This window comes from Pleuronectes platessa, chromosome 2 (genome assembly GCF_947347685.1).
Source record: "Pleuronectes platessa chromosome 2, fPlePla1.1, whole genome shotgun sequence".
Taxonomy (NCBI): domain Eukaryota; kingdom Metazoa; phylum Chordata; class Actinopteri; order Pleuronectiformes; family Pleuronectidae; genus Pleuronectes; species Pleuronectes platessa.
In genome coordinates, this window is record NC_070627.1 from 6,312,998 (window position 1) to 6,333,930 (window position 20,933).

General features: G+C 43.9%; 1 protein-coding gene across 1 annotated transcript; it reads right to left on the reverse strand.

Moving 5' to 3' along the window:
- Positions 1–1,748: 1,748 nt before the first annotated feature.
- slc2a1b (solute carrier family 2 member 1b) lies at positions 1,749–20,648 on the reverse strand. Its single transcript, XM_053433457.1, has 10 exons — positions 20,271–20,648; positions 13,034–13,129; positions 8,384–8,544; positions 6,935–7,175; positions 6,647–6,809; positions 5,940–6,127; positions 5,717–5,821; positions 5,126–5,227; positions 4,824–5,027; positions 1,749–4,546 (listed from the first exon to the last, which is right to left on the reverse strand). The coding sequence occupies exons 1-10, from the start codon at positions 20,283–20,285 to the stop codon at positions 4,349–4,351; spliced, it is 1,473 nt and encodes a 490-aa protein (XP_053289432.1). The 5' UTR covers positions 20,286–20,648; the 3' UTR covers positions 1,749–4,348.
- Positions 20,649–20,933: the final 285 nt, after the last annotated feature.

The following is a 20,933-nucleotide window of genomic DNA, read 5'->3' on the forward strand; positions in this document are numbered from 1 at the left end:
TCTGGAGGTCGTCCATGGAGGTTAACATGAAGGCCTTTCCTGAAAAGGCAAGAATAAGCTTGTTACATTTCCTCAGTTGTTCTTATATATCATTCTTAAAAGATGTGTACTTTGAGTTGCACCTCACACCAGTCGAAAACGTGCTGTTCCTCTTCTGGACAGAGATTTTGGATGTTGTTCTTCACAACAACTTTCAAGTCCCGACTCCTCTGACCCCCCCCTGTTGCCTCTGCTCACCACATCCTCTCCAGCTGCTCTCTCAGGGTTTGGTCTTTTTCCAGCCTCTCGTGGTTCTTCTTCTTCATGCTGCTGTCCCTGGGGGTCACCACGTTGACCACCATGATGTCCGGTTGGTTGGCTGTCACTATTTTATCCGTCTGGAACGGGACGTCCCACCAAATTTTACCTTGCTCATTCCAAACCACCTTCTGGAGGCGTCTGAAACCGTCCCTGTCTCTAATATCTTCAACCATACGTCGACGATATACTTCTTTATATCAACAAACTGCGAAACCTTCAATCGTATAAACCTAATAATGATTATTATTATTAATCGGTCACATCTCCAAGTCATCTCCAGTGAAAATGTGAAATGTGTCACATTGTCGTAAAATGATAATCCAAGCAAAGAGTCCGGTTTCTGGTTTTATAGTTGTCATCCACATTTCAGGGTCTTCTCCAGCGAACAGAGACGACTCAGGGTCATGTACAATCACTTGGGATCATGTGAGCCGAGTTACACATAATGACCCCCCAGGTCCCGCTGGCCACTGAGAAAAATCAATTTCCATGCTTTGCTGCTGCGATCAATATTGTCATACATCAGTAGATTACACTACGTCTGCAGCGCATCGGTTGTAGTAATAAATCCAGAGATAATCACCACCTGACTCCACTCAGCTCCGCTCTGTCTCTCATGGCTTCATCAGGGACCAAAACAAACCACAACACACATTCACTCACACTCTGTCGGTGCATTTGTCAGCGGTCAGACTTTTGGGTTTGTGTATCTTGCCAAAGAACAAGTACCAGGGGGAGACAGGGATCGAACGGCTCACCCTCTGGTTAGTGGACCACCGCTGAACCTCCTGAGCCACAGCTGACCAATGCAATGCAAGGTGTGGTGTTCACGTATGTGCTGTTAACCATGTTTTACCTTTTAACTATTCTAGTGTCACATATGTTGTATCGACAGGAGTTTACGTATCTGATTCTTTGTCCTTGGCTAAAATGTAATATCATTATTATTTTATAACCCTGGATACTTGAAAGAGGCAACTAGATGTGAGTGATTTTTTTTTTGGGATAAAGCTTAATCAGTTAAATCTGTTTAGTTTCCTCTTTCTCTCGTTTAACCACTGATGAAGAAGCTTCATGTGTAACTTCCACAGACTGGATCTGAAGACTAGATCAGAAATTATTGTTATTATTATTAAATTCGTTCGGGTAAGAATTTGTGTGTCTGTATATTCAGATAGGGGAGGGAAGACATGAGAAAATGTATATATATATTTATTTATATATATGATATTTTCATCTGTCGAGGGTCAACAGTAGAATACACAGAATGAAACAGACGCTGGCCCATCAGTCTTTGGGTCTTTGTGTCTAATTCACATTCAAAACCAGCTCATCAGTCACTATGAGCCTCCCCCACCTTCACAAGTTACTGTAGCTACTCAAAGGTAATAATGTTGTAGTTTGCTGCCCCCAAGTGGAAACTGTGAGTTTAAAGAAAAGTCCAAAACTTTTTGCATGTATGATTTCTTTTTATTCAGCCTTTCAATCCCTCGTACAAAACTGTAGAAGCGTTCAGATTCCCATCCATCACATTCCATGGTCCCCCTCAGCAGAGGCTCACACTCCAGCACAATTACACACACAACTTTTAATACAACAAACATTAAAATATGCTATGTGCACTAAAAAGCTACCGACTACATCTCATTGGAACGATCCTTTAATGTAAAATTTTATTAAAAACTAATAAAAGTTATTAGGCCACAATATTGTCAGATAGTAAATCCCCCCAAAAAGGTAATAACGTGGAAGATATTCAAGACACTACACTAAATCTTTAATTTATCTATAAAAAATTTATAATAATAAACCTAAAACTTAAATATGTTATGGATTGGGAGCGGGCAAGGCTGTAGTGACCATCATATTTACATCTTCCACTGTGCTTTTGACAACCAACCCAGACCATGAGGCTACATGAAAAATGAAATGCCCATGCAGGAGTGTGAATCTATGTACAAGATAATTTTTTCTATAGCTATGCAGTAGACATGATGTGTGGGGACGTGTGTGTGTGTTTGATGCCATCGCCCGAGTTTGCTGGTGATGTTGTGTGTTGTGATGTGAAAGTCACAAAAAGCTACAGAGACGTGAATGTTACAGTGCATTCCAGGAAAGGTGAGGTGACCCACTCAAAAAAAATAATATATATAATATATATAAACTATAGAGTACTACTATTTACAATAATGAACAACTATGGAATGATTAAAATTTGTTTGGGTCTACTGGGTTTGGATTTGGATCAAAGTCCTTTGACGCTATTGAGATTATAAATATCACCGCATTCGCTCCCAATTGACCTGTGGAGTGTGTGTGTGTGTGTGTGTGTGTGTGTGTGTGTGTGTGTGTGTGTGTGTGTGTGTGTGTGTGCCTTAATGTGCTCTATACAAGAATGTACTAGATATGAACAAATGACAGATTGACATACAACTTAAAAACATCAAGTAATCCATCAGCAGTACTTCAGTCTCTCTTCAGTAAAAGTTTCCACACTGTTTAAAAAAGATGACACAAAAACATCTCAGAGAAGAGAATAAAGTGCGGCTACAACAGGTGAGCTTTCCCCCGATCAAAGCACTTTGAAGAGAAGAAGCAACACACGTGACACAGCAGTCGTGGACTTGTACAGCAGAGTGAGCAAGGCAACAGGACACGACTAAAAAGAGAGAGAGAGAGCGAGAGGGCTACACAACGCTGCTCAGTGCAGGAGGCACCGCAGCGTTGAGTGTCCACCTCCTATGACTAGAAGCTGTGGAGTGCAAGGGACTCTGGGAGTTTGATATCGGGAAAACCGTTAAGGTTGACGTTCGTTTTGGTCCCCATTTTTTGTCTTCCTTCCTTCCTCCTCTTTCTGAAGATACCCTGTTATGATTGTTTGTAGAGGAACAGCCTGCAGCTCCAGGTTTGTGTGAAACGATCCCAGACACGTGTCGTTCAGAGGCTCCACAGCTGACCTCAGCTCAGAGAGGCTCGACACAAAGGTGAAGATCCTCCACTGACAGGAGCTCTGGGTCTGACCCGGGAGCTGAGACGGGCTGTGATAGGCTGGAGGCAGAGGAGGCTGGATTGTTTTTCGACAGGCACTTAAACTCGCAAACGTTCTGGTTTTGCGAGACAGATTTGTGATTGTGTGGCTGCTGATTGCCAAGTGTGTACTTTCCTCATGTTATAGTAAAAAAAAATGGATGATTTATTCATGCAGCTTCACTGCCAAGTTCAGCGCTGTGTTACAGATCTGTAAAGATTCTGCTCCTCCTCCGCAGACCTGATATTCATTTCAACATCTGCGATGACGGAATCTCTTGATCTATCCCACACAGTCGTGACTTTATGACCAATAATAAAAGGACAATTTCAGTAACAACCGTAAACAGAGTAAAATATTGTCGCGTACGAGTAAATCAGTAACAAATCTGTGTAAAAATGTGGATCACAACCACTGGAATCCTTGCCGACATGCGACCGATTGTGTTTTCAGTAACTTAAAAAGGTGCAAACAACTTAGTTTTGATCAGTTTCTTCAGGGGAATGCTCCACCTGGTGGAGACAACGTGTAGCTGTGCAGCTTCTACAGTGTGAGAGTCTACAGTGATACAGCACGGTCAACCTAAAGTATTTTTTTTTGCACAGTGAACGGATTCTACAGCTACAGCGCTCGTCATCCATATAATAACAGACCCACTGTATTGTAACAGGCTAAAAAGAACAGAGCATATGCAGGTATAATAATAAATTCAGTGAAAAAATGTTTAAAAAAGAAATTCATTTTTCTTCTTTTAAATATTTAAAATCTTCCCCGTCTATCCTCGAGTCCCCTGGTCAGGCGTCAGCGCCCTCCGAGTGTTTAGACCGACCTGACGTGGACGGGGCAGCAGGAGATGTCATGTTGGGAGAATCACGCTGGGCTTTTTGTTTCATGTTTGGTGAAGACGCCCGAAATGTGGTGACAGTGTTAAAGTTATTCTACCGATGGATCTGTCTAAGTCTAGTCAGTCGTTCCTCCCCCCCGGTCTGAGAAAGTAAAAGTTTGTTGGAGCGTTGGAGCTCAGAGCTGAGAGTCGGCTCCCAGGCTGTTGAGCTCCTCCGGTGAGTGCTTCTCTGCGCCCGCGGCCGTCTGCCGGAAGCCGGCCGTGATCTCGTCGAACGTCCGGCCCTTGGTCTCCGGCACTTTGAAGTAGGTGAAGACGAAGAAGAAGAGCAGCAGCACGGTGAAGATGACAAACACGTAGGGGCCGCAGTATTCCTGTGAAGAGATTTCAGGAGGAGAATCGGTTATTAAGTCGTAGGCTCGGTGAAGGTGAGGACGTAAGGTGGCTTCTACAATTTGGAAAGAAAGCAAATAAATAAATGGAAAATAATTTGTTTGATAAACTTTGGTTTAATGAGGTTATGTGTTCAGGAGAATTCCATAAATATCGACAATTGAATCAAATCCAAACTAGAATAATGTTTTCTGTTAGTAAACCACAGGCGCATTTCACAGGTGCTTGATCCAGTGTTTCCTCATGTTCTCCACTCACCTGTACATACTGGAAGCTCATTCCCACTATGAAGTTGGCGGTCCAGTTGGACAAACCAGCGATAGCCATGGCTGCAGGCCGGGGTCCCTGTGAGAACAACTCGGCCACGATGAACCAGGGGATGGGACCCGGTCCGATCTCAAAGAACGCCACAAAGGCGAAAATGGCCACGATGCTCAGATACGACATCCACTTGTATTCCTCCTACAGGGACAGGGCACAGGAAATAGAATACAAAGATTATTCACTGTCATTTTTAGCTCAATCACTGGATATCTAGTTAGATGCGTTTGTTGATTTACCAGCAGAGCCAAGGCAATGGTCATCAGGATGGCAGACCCGGCCATCCCCATCAGCCCCAGCAGGTGCAGAGACCTGCGTCCTGCACGCTCCACAACAAACAGCTACAAGAAGAAACAACAAACCTCAATGAAGACAAATCTCAAAAATGTTATTCCTTACAGGAATTAGCATTTGCTCTGGTACTACATGACAGATCCTCAGTGTTAAATGGAAAGTGATTTTTTTGAGTATTGGTTGCAGTAACACAGGAGTATTTAACATTTACGAACTCAGATGCGTCCAAAAACAACAACTAAGTATCTTGAAAATCACCCGAATAATTTATGGGTTAATAAATCTCTGTAGCAAAACAATTTCAGGAGAAAAGTCAAAAAATATTAGGAAAAAAAAAGTCTTAATATTATAAGAAAAAGTCACAGTTTTATCAGAATAAGGTCTTAATACAATGAAAATAAAGTATCTTGTACTATTATGACTTCACTCTTGTTATAGTACATTAATCTTTCTCAGTAATATGGCCCTAATACTACGTTGGACAATAACTTGATGATGACACAATTTGTTGTGTTAGAACTTTACACTGTACTCACCGACACCACAGTAAACGCTGTGTTAACGACCCCGGCACCGATGGTGGCGTAGACAGGCTGTGCTACCCCGGCTTTCTCAAAGATTTGGGTGGAGTAGTAGAAGATCTAAAGTCACGACAATAAACAAAAGGATGGTTACCATTGGGTTTGTGTGTCTGTTCTCCAGAATCTCAGCCGCGGTTCTCACGGTGAACAACAACATCATGAGGTGTGGCAAACTCACGGCGTTGATGCCGGACAGCTGCTGGGACAGCTGCAGGATGACGGCGACCAGGAGGGGCTGGCGGTAGTGCGGCGACATGAAGAGCTCCTTGATGTTCACCTTCTTCTCCCTCATCATCTGCCGGCTCTCCTCCTTCATCTCCTGCATGTCGGCGCTCACGTCCGTGGTTCCTCGGAGCTTCTTCAGCACTGAAACGAGATAAAGGGTCGACTCCGGTTCAGCCACGTTTCTCTTTGTGTTTTTAGATTTCTGAGGATTTTGTCAACAGACGTTATATGTCATGTCATCGACTTCATGTTTGTGAACCACAGACTATTTATAGAGATTCACGACAAGACAGCTCTCAAAAGTGAAGCCAAAACATCTTGACTGCCCCCTGGTGGCTGGCTGCAATATAAGTCATAAGGCCTACCTCTGTATTTGCAGATGGGACAAGGACCACACTTAAATGTCAGGGTACACATCAAATACAATTTTCCCAACAATGGTTTGTGACATTTTCAGTAGTTAAAGTGTTTATTGCTCCTGTAAGTTTGTTTTTAGTTTGTTATTTAATGCTAAATGCTAATAGACTGACAGCATCTGTATCTGCAGCTCCACTTCAGGATCAGAGTTGCAAAAACACGGCACCCGCGATATTTAAGCTTCAACAATGGATGACGCGTCCTCCACTTCTATAGATGCAGTCTATAATGTTAAGAACTCACCGTTCTTGGCCTTGTTCTCTTCGTTCCTGTTGATGAGCAGGAAGCGGGGGCTCTCGGGGCAGAGGGGCAGCAGGATGCACTGGACCACCGCTGGGATGAAGGTGAAGCCCAAGAGGAGCGGCCAAAAGCTGTCGTTGCCCATTATCGCCTCCATTCCAAACACCTAGCACCAACCCACACAATCCAGACATGAGTCTCCTGCAGAGCCTCGACCATGCATTGGTGTAAACGACCACACATCTGACGAGGGGGCTCAACATGAATCTGCCGGAGCAGCTTTGCACCGACCTGTGCGATGAGGATGCCGAGGACGATGCCCAGCTGGTGCAGCGTGCCCAGGGCTCCTCGCAGAGCCGTGGGGGAAACCTCTCCCACGTACATGGGCACGAAGCCCGTGGAGAGGCCGGAGTAGAGGCCGATCACGAACCGACCGATGATCAGCATCTCCCAGGAGCTCGCCATCTTGGAGAAGCCCATGAAAGCAGCCGAGATGAAGGCCAGGATGTTAGCCATGAGCATGGAGTTCTTCCTGGAGACAACACGGAACAGGACAAGGTCAAGTTACACTTCTCTACACTTCTTATGTTTCTCAGCTGAACAATGGAACTTATTCTATTCTATGTAGAAAACTAAATTCAGTAAAACTTTTTATCATTTACATTTCACGAGCACAGAACCACTGGATGTTATGACTGCCTTAATTCTTTACTAGTCCTGAAATATTTGATCTCATTGTGTTTTTGTGTGTAATTGTACCTACATAGTTATTTTTTATTCTATTTACTATTCTATTCCTTTCACCTGTTTTATTCTTTACTTGGGCAGCTGTTATACCCACATTTCTCCGATGGGATAAATAAAGGAAGTTCTTTATAGATTATTTCTATCTATGTAGATTTACATGTTGACACTGGGCAGCTGTTTTATATTTTATATAATCTATATATAGAACTCGTACTCTCTTTATATAAAATCCAGATTGCACTACTCTAATCCTATCCAGCCTGTGCCTTTGACTGCACACCATGTTGTACTATGTACTTTGTTTTAAGTACTTAATATGTTGCATACTTCTATCTATCCCGGGGATCAGAGAGAAACAGCTTTTCATGTCGTGTACAAAGCAGAATTGACAATAAAGTTGACCTTTTATTTCTTTTCTTATGACTTTCATAATGTACAATATTGTTTTCTTTCTGTGCCGTTTGTGTGTTTATGTGGAACCCGGGAAGAGGGAGGATCCTAGTAAAAACATTATCAAAGAGCAACTCAACCCTAAATCCATGTTACCGTCCAGACGCTGGTATCTACAGTGTCCATTACACGGGAGGTTATTTGATTTTTTAGGATTCATGTAATAGTGGAAAAGTAAAGTAAAAGAGCGATGACTTTTCCTGGAACATTTTGAAACCTCTTGAGAGGGTGTTCCACGGTCTCAAGGCCCGAATGCATCAGTGTTTGTTCTGTGAGGTCGGTGGACGGATCTACCTGCGTGTGCACAGGAGCAGATGTTTATTTGGAAGGTTATATAACATCTTAATGTGTTCAGCAATAATCCCTTTGGTTTGGGCCACCAGGAAGTTTGATTCAATTTGTTTTGCAAATTGATTGAGAAATGTTATCGTGGATCCATCTATTAGACGCCTAGCTCCATGTTGTTAGTGGTTTGTATCCACAATCAGACCATTTCTATTTTATTATATTTCAATACCAGCAGAGACTTGATCTGGGACTTACCGTCCTAAGCTGTTGACAAAGAGTCCGACAGAGAAGGATCCTATGATGCCACCGACGGAGAAGATGGAGACAGAGATGGACCAGATGGCCGTCAGGGAGCTCTTGGTGATTGGTTCTTGGTAGCGCTCGAACCATGTTTCATTGATGAAGGACTCAATGATCTAGAACCAAAAACAAAGAACAAATGCTTTTTTAGCTGAAACAGAAAAACAGGAATTTACACTTTACTGTGAATAGGATATTTTTTTATTTTTGTTAAATCACATTTAAAGAGAATCTTCGTTGTGTAAGTGGTGTCACATTCAATGTCATCATTGCATTTACTCAGCAGCAGATCAGGTGCCTCTGTGTTCCTCGTGTTCAGGCCCATACATAGTGTTTCTCTGTGACCAGCGGATGGCAGCACTGGCGACCAGGAAGTTTACCAGTGTGGTTTAGTTTCCATTCCCCCCCCCCTCCTGTGTCCTTTACGGGACGATTTACGCATGTTTACAAACACACGCCCTGTTTACTTGTGTCACACACCTCTCATGTGATTCAGAGGTCACTGCTCCGTCTGTGACTTCAACGGCATGTCTCTCACCCCCCCCCCCCCCCCCCCCCCCCCCCACACACACACACACACACACACACACACACACACACACACACACACACACACACACACACACACACACACACACACACACACACACACACACACACACACACACACACACACACACACACACACACACACACACACACACACACACACACACACACACACCACTGGCCTTTCCAAACCTTAACCCTAGCCCTGTCATGTGCCTCTGCGATAGTGTCACATCATCCATATTTGTTTTGAAACACTTGGCCTCGTGTCAGAGCTCATGATGTACTCGAGCTCGGTGGTGGTATCTGGAATAAATACTCAGCCGTGTCCTTGTGAACTGGTTAGGAATAGAAAGTCTGTCACCCACTGTCCAGGGCTTCCCCGCGGTGTGGGAATACATATAGAGTGACATCTTGAGCTCGGGTCATTTTTCCGCTATCGTCTTGCGCTCACAAGACCTCGCTTGGCCATAAAACAAGTGCGTCATCGTGTGTTCACTGTATTGCACCCCCGACCCGCATGATTATTAGCGTTTGGTTTCAGTCGGTGCCATCGTTAACCAATCAGGAGCCAGGACCCAACAAGATGAGGAAATAAAAAGATTGACTGTCCAGCCTCAAACACATTAAAGGACATTTGTTATGTATGTATTATGTTATCTGGCATTTTTGTCAAGTGCTTCTGTTAAGATCCAATTATCTGGTTCTGTTATTTCTATTTAATGGCTATTATTATTTATATGCAGTGTACTGGATCTGTGTTATCCTTGTTCCCGACATCTGAAATCTCTCCTACTTTTCACTGACAATGGCTGAAGAGAAAGGAAACGGCGATTCAGTGTAATTACCGGAGCTGCAGTAGCAAACCTGCACCTTCCTCAGCTTGGTAGACGATGAACCCGAGCGGCTGATCTTGAAAAGTTACGCAACTAGTTTGTGTTCTCTGCCCGAATCTAATCTGATCCCACCGCACAGTACAAACCCGCCAGCTGGCTCTTACCATACAGTGGAACAAGCTGTCCATTCATTCGTTCAGCCTGTCAGCAGCATGTGTTGCTGGAGCTGACCGGTGACCAGGCTGTCAAGGTGAGCACTGTGTATGGTGCACACACAGGGAGCGTGTAGAATCATTTGATAACAAGTGGAGTAATCGTCCTTCAAAACTCTGCATTTGTGTGTTTGTTTGTTTTATAGCAGGATGAAACTTGGTGGAGGCAGATCCAGGAACTTTTTTTTTTTTTTAATCACTTTCTTCAATATAGTGTATTTGATGTTTTCACAAATTTCCCCAGGACAAATGTATATTTAAGGGACTGATAATTATGAGTGTGCACACTGTTGTGCAGCCTGGTTGGATTTAATGGGACTGATGGGCCTTGGAGGACGTATGTGTCCATCTCAGAGAACCGTGTGGGAAAAAGATAAAGTGGGGTTGGATTCAGTGTTGTGCAATTTCAAGTGAATCCAATCTAAAATCTGGATCTAGTGGATACAGGGTTGGTTTCTGGGTGTATACTAATAAACAGGACAAAACAACTTTGTGTGTAGTTGAAAAACGTAATGTGTTCTTTAGTTATAAGGCTTGTTTGAATTGAAAGAGACTGCTTGACCTGCAGATATATGCTCCAAGGAGTCCATTTCTAGTTTGGTCTAGAATTTGTATACATCCAGCAGCATGTTTTTATTTATTTATTGCTTCAGGAACAGTAAAGTAGAAGTTTGCATGTTTAAATAACATTAATGACAGATTGTGAGCTCCTTTCGTGCACAATTTCCCAAATAAGGTCACCGTGTGCAGTGTGGAGCAGAGACAGGCATGAGGAAGGAGCGTGTCCAATCAGAGACGCTATAACACAGTGGAGAGCCGGCGTCACAGGCAGCAGCAGCAGCAGCAGCATCACCACAGCCTCTATCACAAAGAGCGGAGCAGGGCAGCTGATAATCTGAAGAGTTGTTTCTATATATAAAAGTTGTGTTCGCGCAATAACAGCCTCTTAACTGGTTATTAACAAATAAAGGATTAAGAACCTGTGTTGGGCAACAACTTTTGCGCACACTGCACGTGATGCTGCTTAGACTTTTGTGTGTGTGAGTGTGTGTCTGTGTGTGTGTGTGTGTCTCTGAGGCCAAAGCTGGGGAATGGGAATGGGATAAAGAGCCAAGAGGGCAGGCTCATACTGGCCCAGTGTGTAACAGGCGACAGGTTCCCCGCCTCCCTCCCAGCGTGCGGCCGCACAAAACGCACACTCGGGGGCTGAGCCGCACGGGAGCACGTGTTGTTTTCATGGTGGAGACAAATCTTTGCTGCTGACAAAGTGTCGTGCTATTGAGGCAAAACACAGGATTAACTATCGGAAGAATGTGCAGGACTTTTCAGGAAGCTAGAGCCGCTGCGATTAGCCGATAAATAGGAAAATTAAATCGGCCGCTGGATTTAGCTGCTTAAATTCTGAGGATTGGCTGGAAACAACCGACTGATTTGTCTAGAAAAGCATTGGCAGATGAAGTAATAATATTTAAAATTATTGTTAGATGCAGCCATTAAAGGATTATATTTTTTTATGGCATCAGTTTACAAAATGTAAACCAAGGCTTTCTAATAAAATTCAACTACGATAGTGTGTCTTTTTCAGAAAAATCTGAACAAATGACCCAAAGCCTTAAACTTTATGACCCGAGAGGAAACGTACAAAAGATCAGATCTGGAGTCAGAATCTCTCCTCTGTCTATTTCAGCTCTTTTCTCTCTAACGAACCACAATAAGAGAATGTGTCCCGTCTTTCCACACGGCTCTGACAGTGTGATGACAGTCCTGATGAGAGTCGTCCTCACAGAGAGAACAACACAACCACCTGCGGCTCTAGATCCACGTGACAGTCGGATCTCCTGCCCACCGAGGACTCCAAGGAAACTTTAACAAAGAGCGGAGCAGGCGGCGCTCTGGTGCGTCTGGTGACACACCTGTGACCTGCAGAGAGTCGGCTGTGTAGCCGGGGGGGGGGTGTGTGTGTACAGATCAGTGCAAACCGGCCAGACAGGAAAGTTATTTACACACGACTCCAATAGAGACATTCCCCAGGAAATGAATATCTTTAAAGTACCTGTCTGTTAATTAAACCTACTGTAGATTTAGTCCTCGTGGGGGGGGGGGGGGGGGGTTGGAAAACACATCTTCAATTAGATTGTTTCTATACGGGGGATAAATAACTCAGCTTTAATTTCCTCTGAATTCCCTTCTCTAGATTTTCCCAGCCTGTTCGCTGCAGCCCAGCTCCAATTTTGGTCATAGACTCTTTTACACAGGGATCGCTCAGGGCCTGTTAAGACAGATGTCCTTGGACCTTTGCCTAAACGCAGCTATTATTATCTCCGCAACCCGCCCCCCCCCCCCCCCCAACCAATCAACTTTCTGTCTAGCTCTTCAATCCGACAAGTGAGTGAACAGCAGTCACTGAGTCTCGGGCTGTGCAGCCATGCTACCGTGTTTTCATTTACAAACACATCGACCCTGCTACAGATATACCAGGCGTCTGCACAGAGAAGTTTGGAAACGCTGCTCATTCAGTTTGAAAGACTCCAGGGTTGTGTTTGAGAAGTTTGAAACCATCGCTCTCAGCCATTTGCTCATTGGGTATTTTTTTGGTCCTGGCCAATCCTGAGTTGATTTATCTTTAGCCCCTTCCAGAAGGAAACAACCGGCATTATGTGTTGCTGAGCCTCTTGGCCATGAAGCGTTGTGCGATTAAATTCTGTATTTTGCAAAACGCTACTTACATTTTCTTCCTGTGTTTACACCGGCACAAGAACGTCCAGTGTACGCGAGTGGTCATGGGATCTGCGTCTTCAGGCGCGTTTGTATTGATGAGGATTCAAACTGATTGTTTCAGTTTCGCTTCCTTTTAAACGAATATGCATGGAGGGAGGAGGTATCTAATATTTTTAATAATGACAGCACGCACACAGGTACTTCACACTAATGACTAACAGTATCTGATTCATGTCCTGGAGATGCAGTTTGAGCAGTTCCATGCTGTATGCAAATCCCTCGTCACTCACCTTCTGAGGCGCATTGATGACGCCGGTGTTGTAGCCGAACTGCAGGGAGCCAATCACAGCTGCTCCGACGCTCATCAGCAACGGGAACGTGATTTGCTGCAAGAGAACAAAGAGAGGAGAGGAGGACAAGGCTGTGAGCGACTCGACCAGTTTGACCAGTTGTTCGACATTTTAATCCGACGGACGGAGAGATGGTTTGTCTTATTAGCTGGGACATGATATGCAGTGGTGTCATCTTTCCAGTTGCACAAAACTTCCACCATCCCCGTATATCACTGACTGAGATCCTTTATTTTCGGATATTTGTGCTTCACCTGCTGGAACATCATGACTTAAAAATAAATGTTGAGGTTGGCCAGCCTCTAATTTGATCTTCTCTGTGTGTTCCTGTCCTGTAAAATGAATAGACTATTAAAAACCTGAAATATGTTGGCGGTGTGGTCGCCTCAGCCGTCCTTATGCAACAAGGTGAGAATCAGACCGCTTGTAAAACTTTACCTTTTGACACCTGAAGCCAGGAGGAACAGGGAAGAGACTTTTCTCTTGTTTTCAGGTTTTATGACTCGTGTTATTGTCTGCGTTCTTGTTCCTGTTATTACAGAGTTCATTTCCAGCTTGATCTCAGCAAAGCCTGCTAGATTAGAGGAGATTTTTCCTCATACCCAAAAGTTAATAAACCAGAGCAAAGTATGTCGCTGTCTGTGTCCAGGTCTCAGGCCGAAAAACTGCCTCAAGCTACAATTTACCTTTTTGTTGTCGTTCCACCTGAAGCCACAATCATCTGTGTTTGTTCTGCTTCTTTACTCATAGTGTGTGAGCGAGGATGAAGATCTAATAACCTGATAACCCACGTTCTGTTTTCAGAACAACTATATAGAAAAGCTAAAAAGCTGAGTTTCCCACTATTTCCATTTTACTATATCTCATCATCAGTCATCATGTCTGGAGCGGGAGCATTTGCCTCAGTGTCTTGTGATTCACACCGAAATCCTTTGCTACGCTGAGTCACACTAGGTTCCTCGTGTTGTGGAAACAAAAGGACCCGACCTTGGGAGATGTCACCTTTAAATCGTTTCTTTATCGTGTGCAGACCAGGCGAGCAGAAACATCACTTCCTATTCAAAAACATGATACGAGTCATTTTATCAGGGGAATCAACCATTCAGACTTTGATACCACAGAGGATACACACACACTGGGGGGGGGGGGGGGGGGGGGGGTTGTAGGGATTGTTGCAGATACACAGCATTAGCTTCCATTTGGAATCATTTGTCCAGTCGATGAATCTAAGCCTGATATTTACTCTTTTACTCCTTCGTGGTTTGTTTTTAGTCTCCATCGATCTCTGAGGGAAACAAATGGACTGTATATAAAGACTTGGAAAAGTTTATTTGATGTGTGTACTTTGATTTTTAGTCTGGCCTTGTCCCATCATCTAACATGGAGGAGACTGGGTTTATGACCCATTCTGCAGCCAGGGGGCGATTTCGACGCTTTGGCTTTACTTTTGGAAAGCTGTCATGTCGGCCATTTTTATGGTAAGTCCTTGGGGCGAATGTGGTTCTTTTGCGACTAACACACACACACTCAGCTTTGTTCACCACCTGGTTGTTAAGCAGATTGGTGGTAGACAAGCAGAACACCGTGGGTTTTTTTACCTGAAGACAAAAATTGACATAAAAGATGCTAAAAAAAAAAACTCTGTAGGGCTGAGAACTGCAGGGCTGGCTGAGTATTCAACTTATTTCTTAACAACCACTATAATCAGGTTTGCAAAGCTTTCCACTTTAAGTCACACCCTGAAGCGGACTCTGAAATATTAATTTCCTGAGAAGATAAACAAAGGGCCACTCCTTCGGAACTATAAGTGCTCCTCTGTAAAATCTACTTTTACACAGCAGTATTCTTTGTGACAGCAGTGGCCTGACACACGAGTTTAAAGGGCCTCAGAAGCTCTTTCTTGCATAATGAAGAGGGCGGAGAGAAGGAGGAAGAGGAAGAAAAAAAAAAAGAGAAGAAAAACCTCTGTGTGTAGTTGTGGAGGCAGTAACTCCAGCGTGCTCCGTCTAAAAAATGGGGCTGGCTAGAAAGACGTAAAGAACATCTCTAAGCCAATCAGGTTTCTTGTTAGGAAGGGTCATCAGGTCCATGACACAACTGTTTATGCACAGAATGTAACACACACACACAAAGAGACACACACACACACACCCAGCCACGTTGCAGACGAGAGAACCAACCAGAAGCAAGAATAAGAGCCAAACCCATGGCTGCTGCTGATTCAAGAACAAATCTATACACCACCAGCTGCTTTTTACTATAAACACAAAACGCCTGTCTTTCCCATCTGGGGAAGGGCTGTAATTGTTTGCAGAAACCCCCCCTGAAGGTGGACCTCAGGATCCAGATGCAAGCGTGGAGACGGCAGCGTGTGTGTTCTTGTGAAATCAAACACGCCTCCGAGACATCTTTAACTTTAACCCACAAACCAGGAGACCTCCCTCGGCCTGGCCTCTGTGAACAAACAGCGTTTCATGGGGGGCATATGTTTCTTAAGGCCACATATAGTGATCGCACTGTTTCTTTAAATGACTAAAACATGTGAAGCGTTTTAATAAACAACAACCCTCGGGGCAGGAGAGGGTACTGATACGGTTTCTCGTACGAGGGAAGCGGCAGCAACACAAAACACGACCTCCTCACTGGGGAAACAATGGAGTCACACCCAATAAAAGTATTTTTGTGTCCTTGAAGCTATGGTAAGTGACCAGTCCTTATCCGCTACTGTGGTTCTATCGACAGTATCTGGAGCAAATCTCAGGAAATGCCATCGTAATGTTTTGGACTACAGGAATACACTGTCATTAAAGAATCACAAAATCTTGATAGGCTTTGAGTTTTACTGCTGAGGGAATCCTGCATGTACAAGTCTGAGTGACTTTTTCACTGCTTTACTTTTCAAAATGCAAAGAGAGAGAGAGAGAAAAAAGAAACGTGACTCTCTGGAACTAACAAGCATAACCACTCAGCTGCCAACATCCACCAGGATCTGGCAGGACTTTGGAACCCGGCCTCTGAAAACCAGCTTTTCCTCTTCCAGGACTGACTCAACGAACAGTGAGGCTGCTGGAGAGTTTTCTTCAAGCCACAAATAAAAAGGACAAAATCTTGTCTGCGTCATCTTTATGTAAAAGTATCAAGACATAATTGCAGGAAAGCGATAATCCATTATCTACTTCATATGCTTTTATTTTATGTAAATGCCCTCTAGAGCCCAAACACGAATGCAAATGTGCCCTCTTTTGCATGTGAAAAGTAAAATGTGATGTGGGGAGGCAGCCAGCACATTCTAGTTGAGTCATGGCTGTGGTGCATATTAACTCTGTTGATAGCAGCTTCCGTTGCTTGACAACACGGCCTCACGACTGAGGGCAGGCACCAGGACTTATAAAGAGCCCGTTAATAAAGCACATGATGCAGTTTATTGGCAGAAGATCCGTGCAAACATCGACGCAGCAGCTCATACTGTAGACAGACCATAGGCATTGAAAAAACATGTTATGTAATAATGTTAAAACACTAAGGAAGAAAAGTGTATTAACTTGCGGTCTAACGAGCAAAGTCAGCGGCAAAAGTGTGACAACTTCTTTGAAACAGAAGGATGTTGTGGTCAGTTTAAAAAAAGAAGAGCTTGGCCACAAGTAATCATGTAAACAGGATGTGATGCACTTTTAAAGCGAAGCAGATATATAGAAACGACGGCCAGACCAGATGATATGATGCTTTTAGGGATGATCACTTTACCAGCACTATAAAATACAAGATGTATTATAGCATGAGTGGTTATCTTTAATTTAAGTGGATTTCTCGCCACTGTTTGACTAGAAAGTGATCCTGAATTTCTATTGGGCGATGCTTTGACACTTTATCGTCATCTCTCAAATACAACTTCACTACTTTAACTAAATACTACTTTTATCATCAGAGTCAGACTCACAGGGGAGTTCCTCTTCATGAGCTCAGACAGTATCTAACTTTAAAGAATAAAAAGGAAGAAGTGGGCGATTCTCTGTAACTCGTCAGGGTTTAGTTCCTCCTCGCCCGGGCTGTGGCAGAGTCGAGGCGATGGCCTACGCTCAGTACGCTGCCACCATCACACCCCTCCGCACCTCGCCTCTTCAGGCTCAGCTTACACACAACAGGGAATCCAATCTATCCCCCCCCGAGCTCACCTCCTCCCACTACGCTCTATTCAGCCCTGAAGCCTCCTCGTCCTGATCTGATATCATTCACCATAAAGACAATTTACAAGCTATTCAAATAATAGCCCCAGAAAAATAAGAATAACTTTCCATTTTTTCTTTACTTTTACTCGTGACAAAAACGACTGATGAATTGGTGTGAGGCTACAAGGTTGAAGAAGAGCATTGTGTTGTGTGTGATTAAACATCTTCCCCTGGTTTATATCTCTGGTAAGTCTCATCCAGGCTCGTCTGGGACTTCCTTGGAAGGAGAGTATCACTCAATATGAGTCTTGAAAAAACATTTCCTGGTCACTTGAAACAATAAAGAATGAAAACCTATGTTGTTTATCTTATCAAGTGTTTTCCTGGCCTCTATGTATGTACAGTGGTGCTCTCTGTTTGGGAAGGTTTGTGTACAGAACCTCCGCCAAGGACCAACAGTCCTGTAAAATTCTATCTAGCTGCACCGAATTTTACACATAGATTTAACCTCCCTACATGTGTCTGATTGTGTCATCAAGACCCATGAATGGTTCCCTGGGAAGCAACGCCCCATCTGGAAATGTTAAAGAAAGGGGGGGGGGGATCTTGGATCAGCACCAAAGTTTGAGTCATTCTTCCATGGGCCAAGCCACATCCTTCCAGTGAATTCAGTGGTAATCCAACGGTTAGTTTTTTTGCATAATCCTTCTGACTAACTTACAACCAATCAGACGGGATAAACACGACCTCATTGGTGGAGGGACCAGTGGGACTGTGGTGCCTCTGTGAGATCAGAGTTTGTATTGGTCATGATGATATTTATAAAGCCAGGTTTTGAAGCCTTTGTGAAGGGTTTCGATCAATTTAGGTTTGTGCTATTTTTTTCCTGGCGACGTTAAACGGAGCCTGTCGAGAAGGCGGCAAGCAGAAGTGAGAGATCCTCCCAGTGAATATAAAAAAAAAAAACATTAAACATGCACTCTCGCTTACTGGTTTATCTCAGTTAAACCCCGAACAGATCTTTTAATCCCAACTTTCGCAGCACAGCCTCGTTATGACTCATTAGGACGTGGTCCCACTCTAAGACGTGCTGAACGGAGCTAGTCATGCAGACATAAGTCCATCTACTGGACCCGGGTCTTAAGGAGAGCAGGAGTTGGCAGATTTTATGAGAGGCAAGAGAGGACGGAGGGGGAATTAAGCCGCATGTGCAATTAATTTCGGTACAATGTGAGGCTGGTTGTTGGCTCCAGGCTCCCAATCAAAATACCTGTGCTGTCGAGTCTGTCAGAAATCAAATGTGTAGGAGCTGGTTTCGCTCAAAACAGAGCTGGTCAACTGTATGCCTGACCCCAATTAGCATTTTCCATTCTTTGTGGGGGGAAGATTAGAGGATGAGGTGATTTTTTTAGGCCCAAACAAAGCTGAGTGTTGTTGAGAGAGACGCTCTTAGACCAAGTGGGACAGCGAGCGTCATTCGTGTCACGTTTTGACAGAGAAGCACGCAAACTGTTTTTTTTTTTTTTTAAATGGAAAATTACAAACCAGAAGACGGTTGAAGTTGCCTTGTGTGAATCTGCATATGAACCTGGACAAAAGGCAAGAGCGTGACATTAACTGAGCCACACCTTGCTGACTCGATGCCAGGACAGGTTTTAATACAAGCACTGATCAAACATCCTACTAGAGCACTTCCCTGAATCGGATTTATGTCACCAGAACTACGAAGCTGCCACTTCCTTTACTCTGGAGGATTTCCACACTAAGTGACCCACTAGTCCAAATCTGATGGAAGCAACAAAACCCCCAAGAGGGAGTGAAGCCCAGTCTGGGAGGGAGAGGGTCAAGGCTTTCTCTCCCCCGTGGGTTGACTGCTTCTCCCTGCAAATGTGCCGTCTGCACATCACAGCCGCAACTGGGACCGTTTCCCATCACGTCCACAACAAACCAGTCCAGCTGAAGGGGGCCCGGCAGGATGCTGTGCAGGCTGAAGCACAGCCTGGAGACAGGGAACAGCTAGGGAAACATGTTCTGGCCACTGTGTCAAACTGAGCTGCCCTGCGCTGCTCTCCTGGGTGAATGACGTGCGCACCTCACTGGACTGCTTGACTCCGTTTATGCAACAGTCTCAGCTGGATGGAAAATGCTCCATCACACGAGATCCCTTCTATTTACTTTCTGAGCAGCGAGCGTCACAGACTGAGAGACTGAAGAGTGACGTCTTCACTTTAAATCATTATAACCACACAGTTGGGATTAGTGATTGTTTACCCTGAGAATATCAGGATTTAACACATTAATAAATTACATTATTTACAAGTGAACATTTTGTTTCCGGTGCGTCTTTCATCCTCATTTAAATTGGGGCCAAAATCACCATTACGATTTTAACAAATCTGCAAATATTGATTATTAAAATGTCTAGCTTATTAAAAGAGACTTTAATCATTATTTCTTAAATGTCCTGTTTGGTTTGAACAAACAGTCAAAAAACAAAACACAAGCTGAAACTATTGTTTAACCGATCAGTGCATTTAATTTTTTTAGAAGTTGTTATCAAGCAAAAATGCAGACTTACATGGTATTTAATATTTTTACATTGTTGTTTTGCCATTTTACCTCTGGAATAAATCACAGTTAGCCATTTGTTCCTCAGCTGCTCCTATACTATATACATGAATATATACAGTAATAAAAGTACAATATTTCCCTCTGAAAATTTTAAAACAATAACTGGATACTAGTTGTAGTAGCAGTAGTAGAATAAAAATATCCAAGTCCTCTTTAAGTTAAATACTACTAAAATAATACTCAACAAATACGAGACGCAGCGGATATAGTCAATTTGATGTTGACCCTCCATCATTTCACATGAAGCACAACAAATACATATTTCTAACCCACGTGAGCAGCGGAACTAGAAGTCGATAGAGTGGGGGGGACTATTTAGGGGACACACCGGGTCTCATCGCAAGGCTCGTTGACAACAAAGAGTCAAGGAAGTAATTTACCTTTCCCGAGTCCATAATGGCAGCGATACGGAGGAAATAGACTCAGTCCTCTTTCCTCCTTGACAAAGTTGCCCGAGATGGAAGAGCTTCCTCCGGGGAAGGAGTGGGAGAAGGCGGTGGTGGCGAAGGCGGCAGCAGAGGCGAGGGTCTCCCGGTGGGGTCTCTCAGAAGGAGTCGCTCATCATGGAGGTTGGGTTTTAAACTTAAATTGGGAGTTCTGGTCTTCTTCAGCCTCTGTGAGTCTCTCTCCGCTCAGTTTTCGGCCGACGTGTGGAAAGTCTCTCCCCCCAAGATGTGAGCTTCTGGCTCCGGAGGCTGCACCGTGGCTTCGGCTCAGAGGAGTCCTGTCCCCGGAGCCTCGGACCTGCTACAAATATTGGGGCTGACGCAACGCCTGTGTGGGCGTGTCTCCATCAGAGCCCCGCCCCCGTTCACCAGAAATGTGCATTCTGCCTAAAGCATTTATGAGCTAAACTAAATTGGATTATTTACATTTACATTTTTCATTTAGCTGAGGCTTTTTTTCCAAACCAACTTACAATAAGTGCATTCAACCCCGAAGGTACAGACCCAGAACAACAAGAATTAAGAAAGTACAATTTCTTCCAAAATAAAGCAAAACTACAAAGTGCTATTAGTAAGTGCCATTTAAGTGCTACTAAT

Excerpts from the sequence above, each read along its gene's own strand:
- slc2a1b (XM_053433457.1), bottom strand. Across the intron at positions 6,810-6,934 it reads TCGGCATCCTCATCGCACAG|GTGTTTGGAATGGAGGCGAT; the intron begins GTCGGTGCAAAG and ends GGTTGGTGCTAG. Across the intron at positions 4,547-4,823 it reads TGAGCTTCCAGTATGTACAG|GAATACTGCGGCCCCTACGT; the intron begins GTGAGTGGAGAA and ends ATCTCTTCACAG.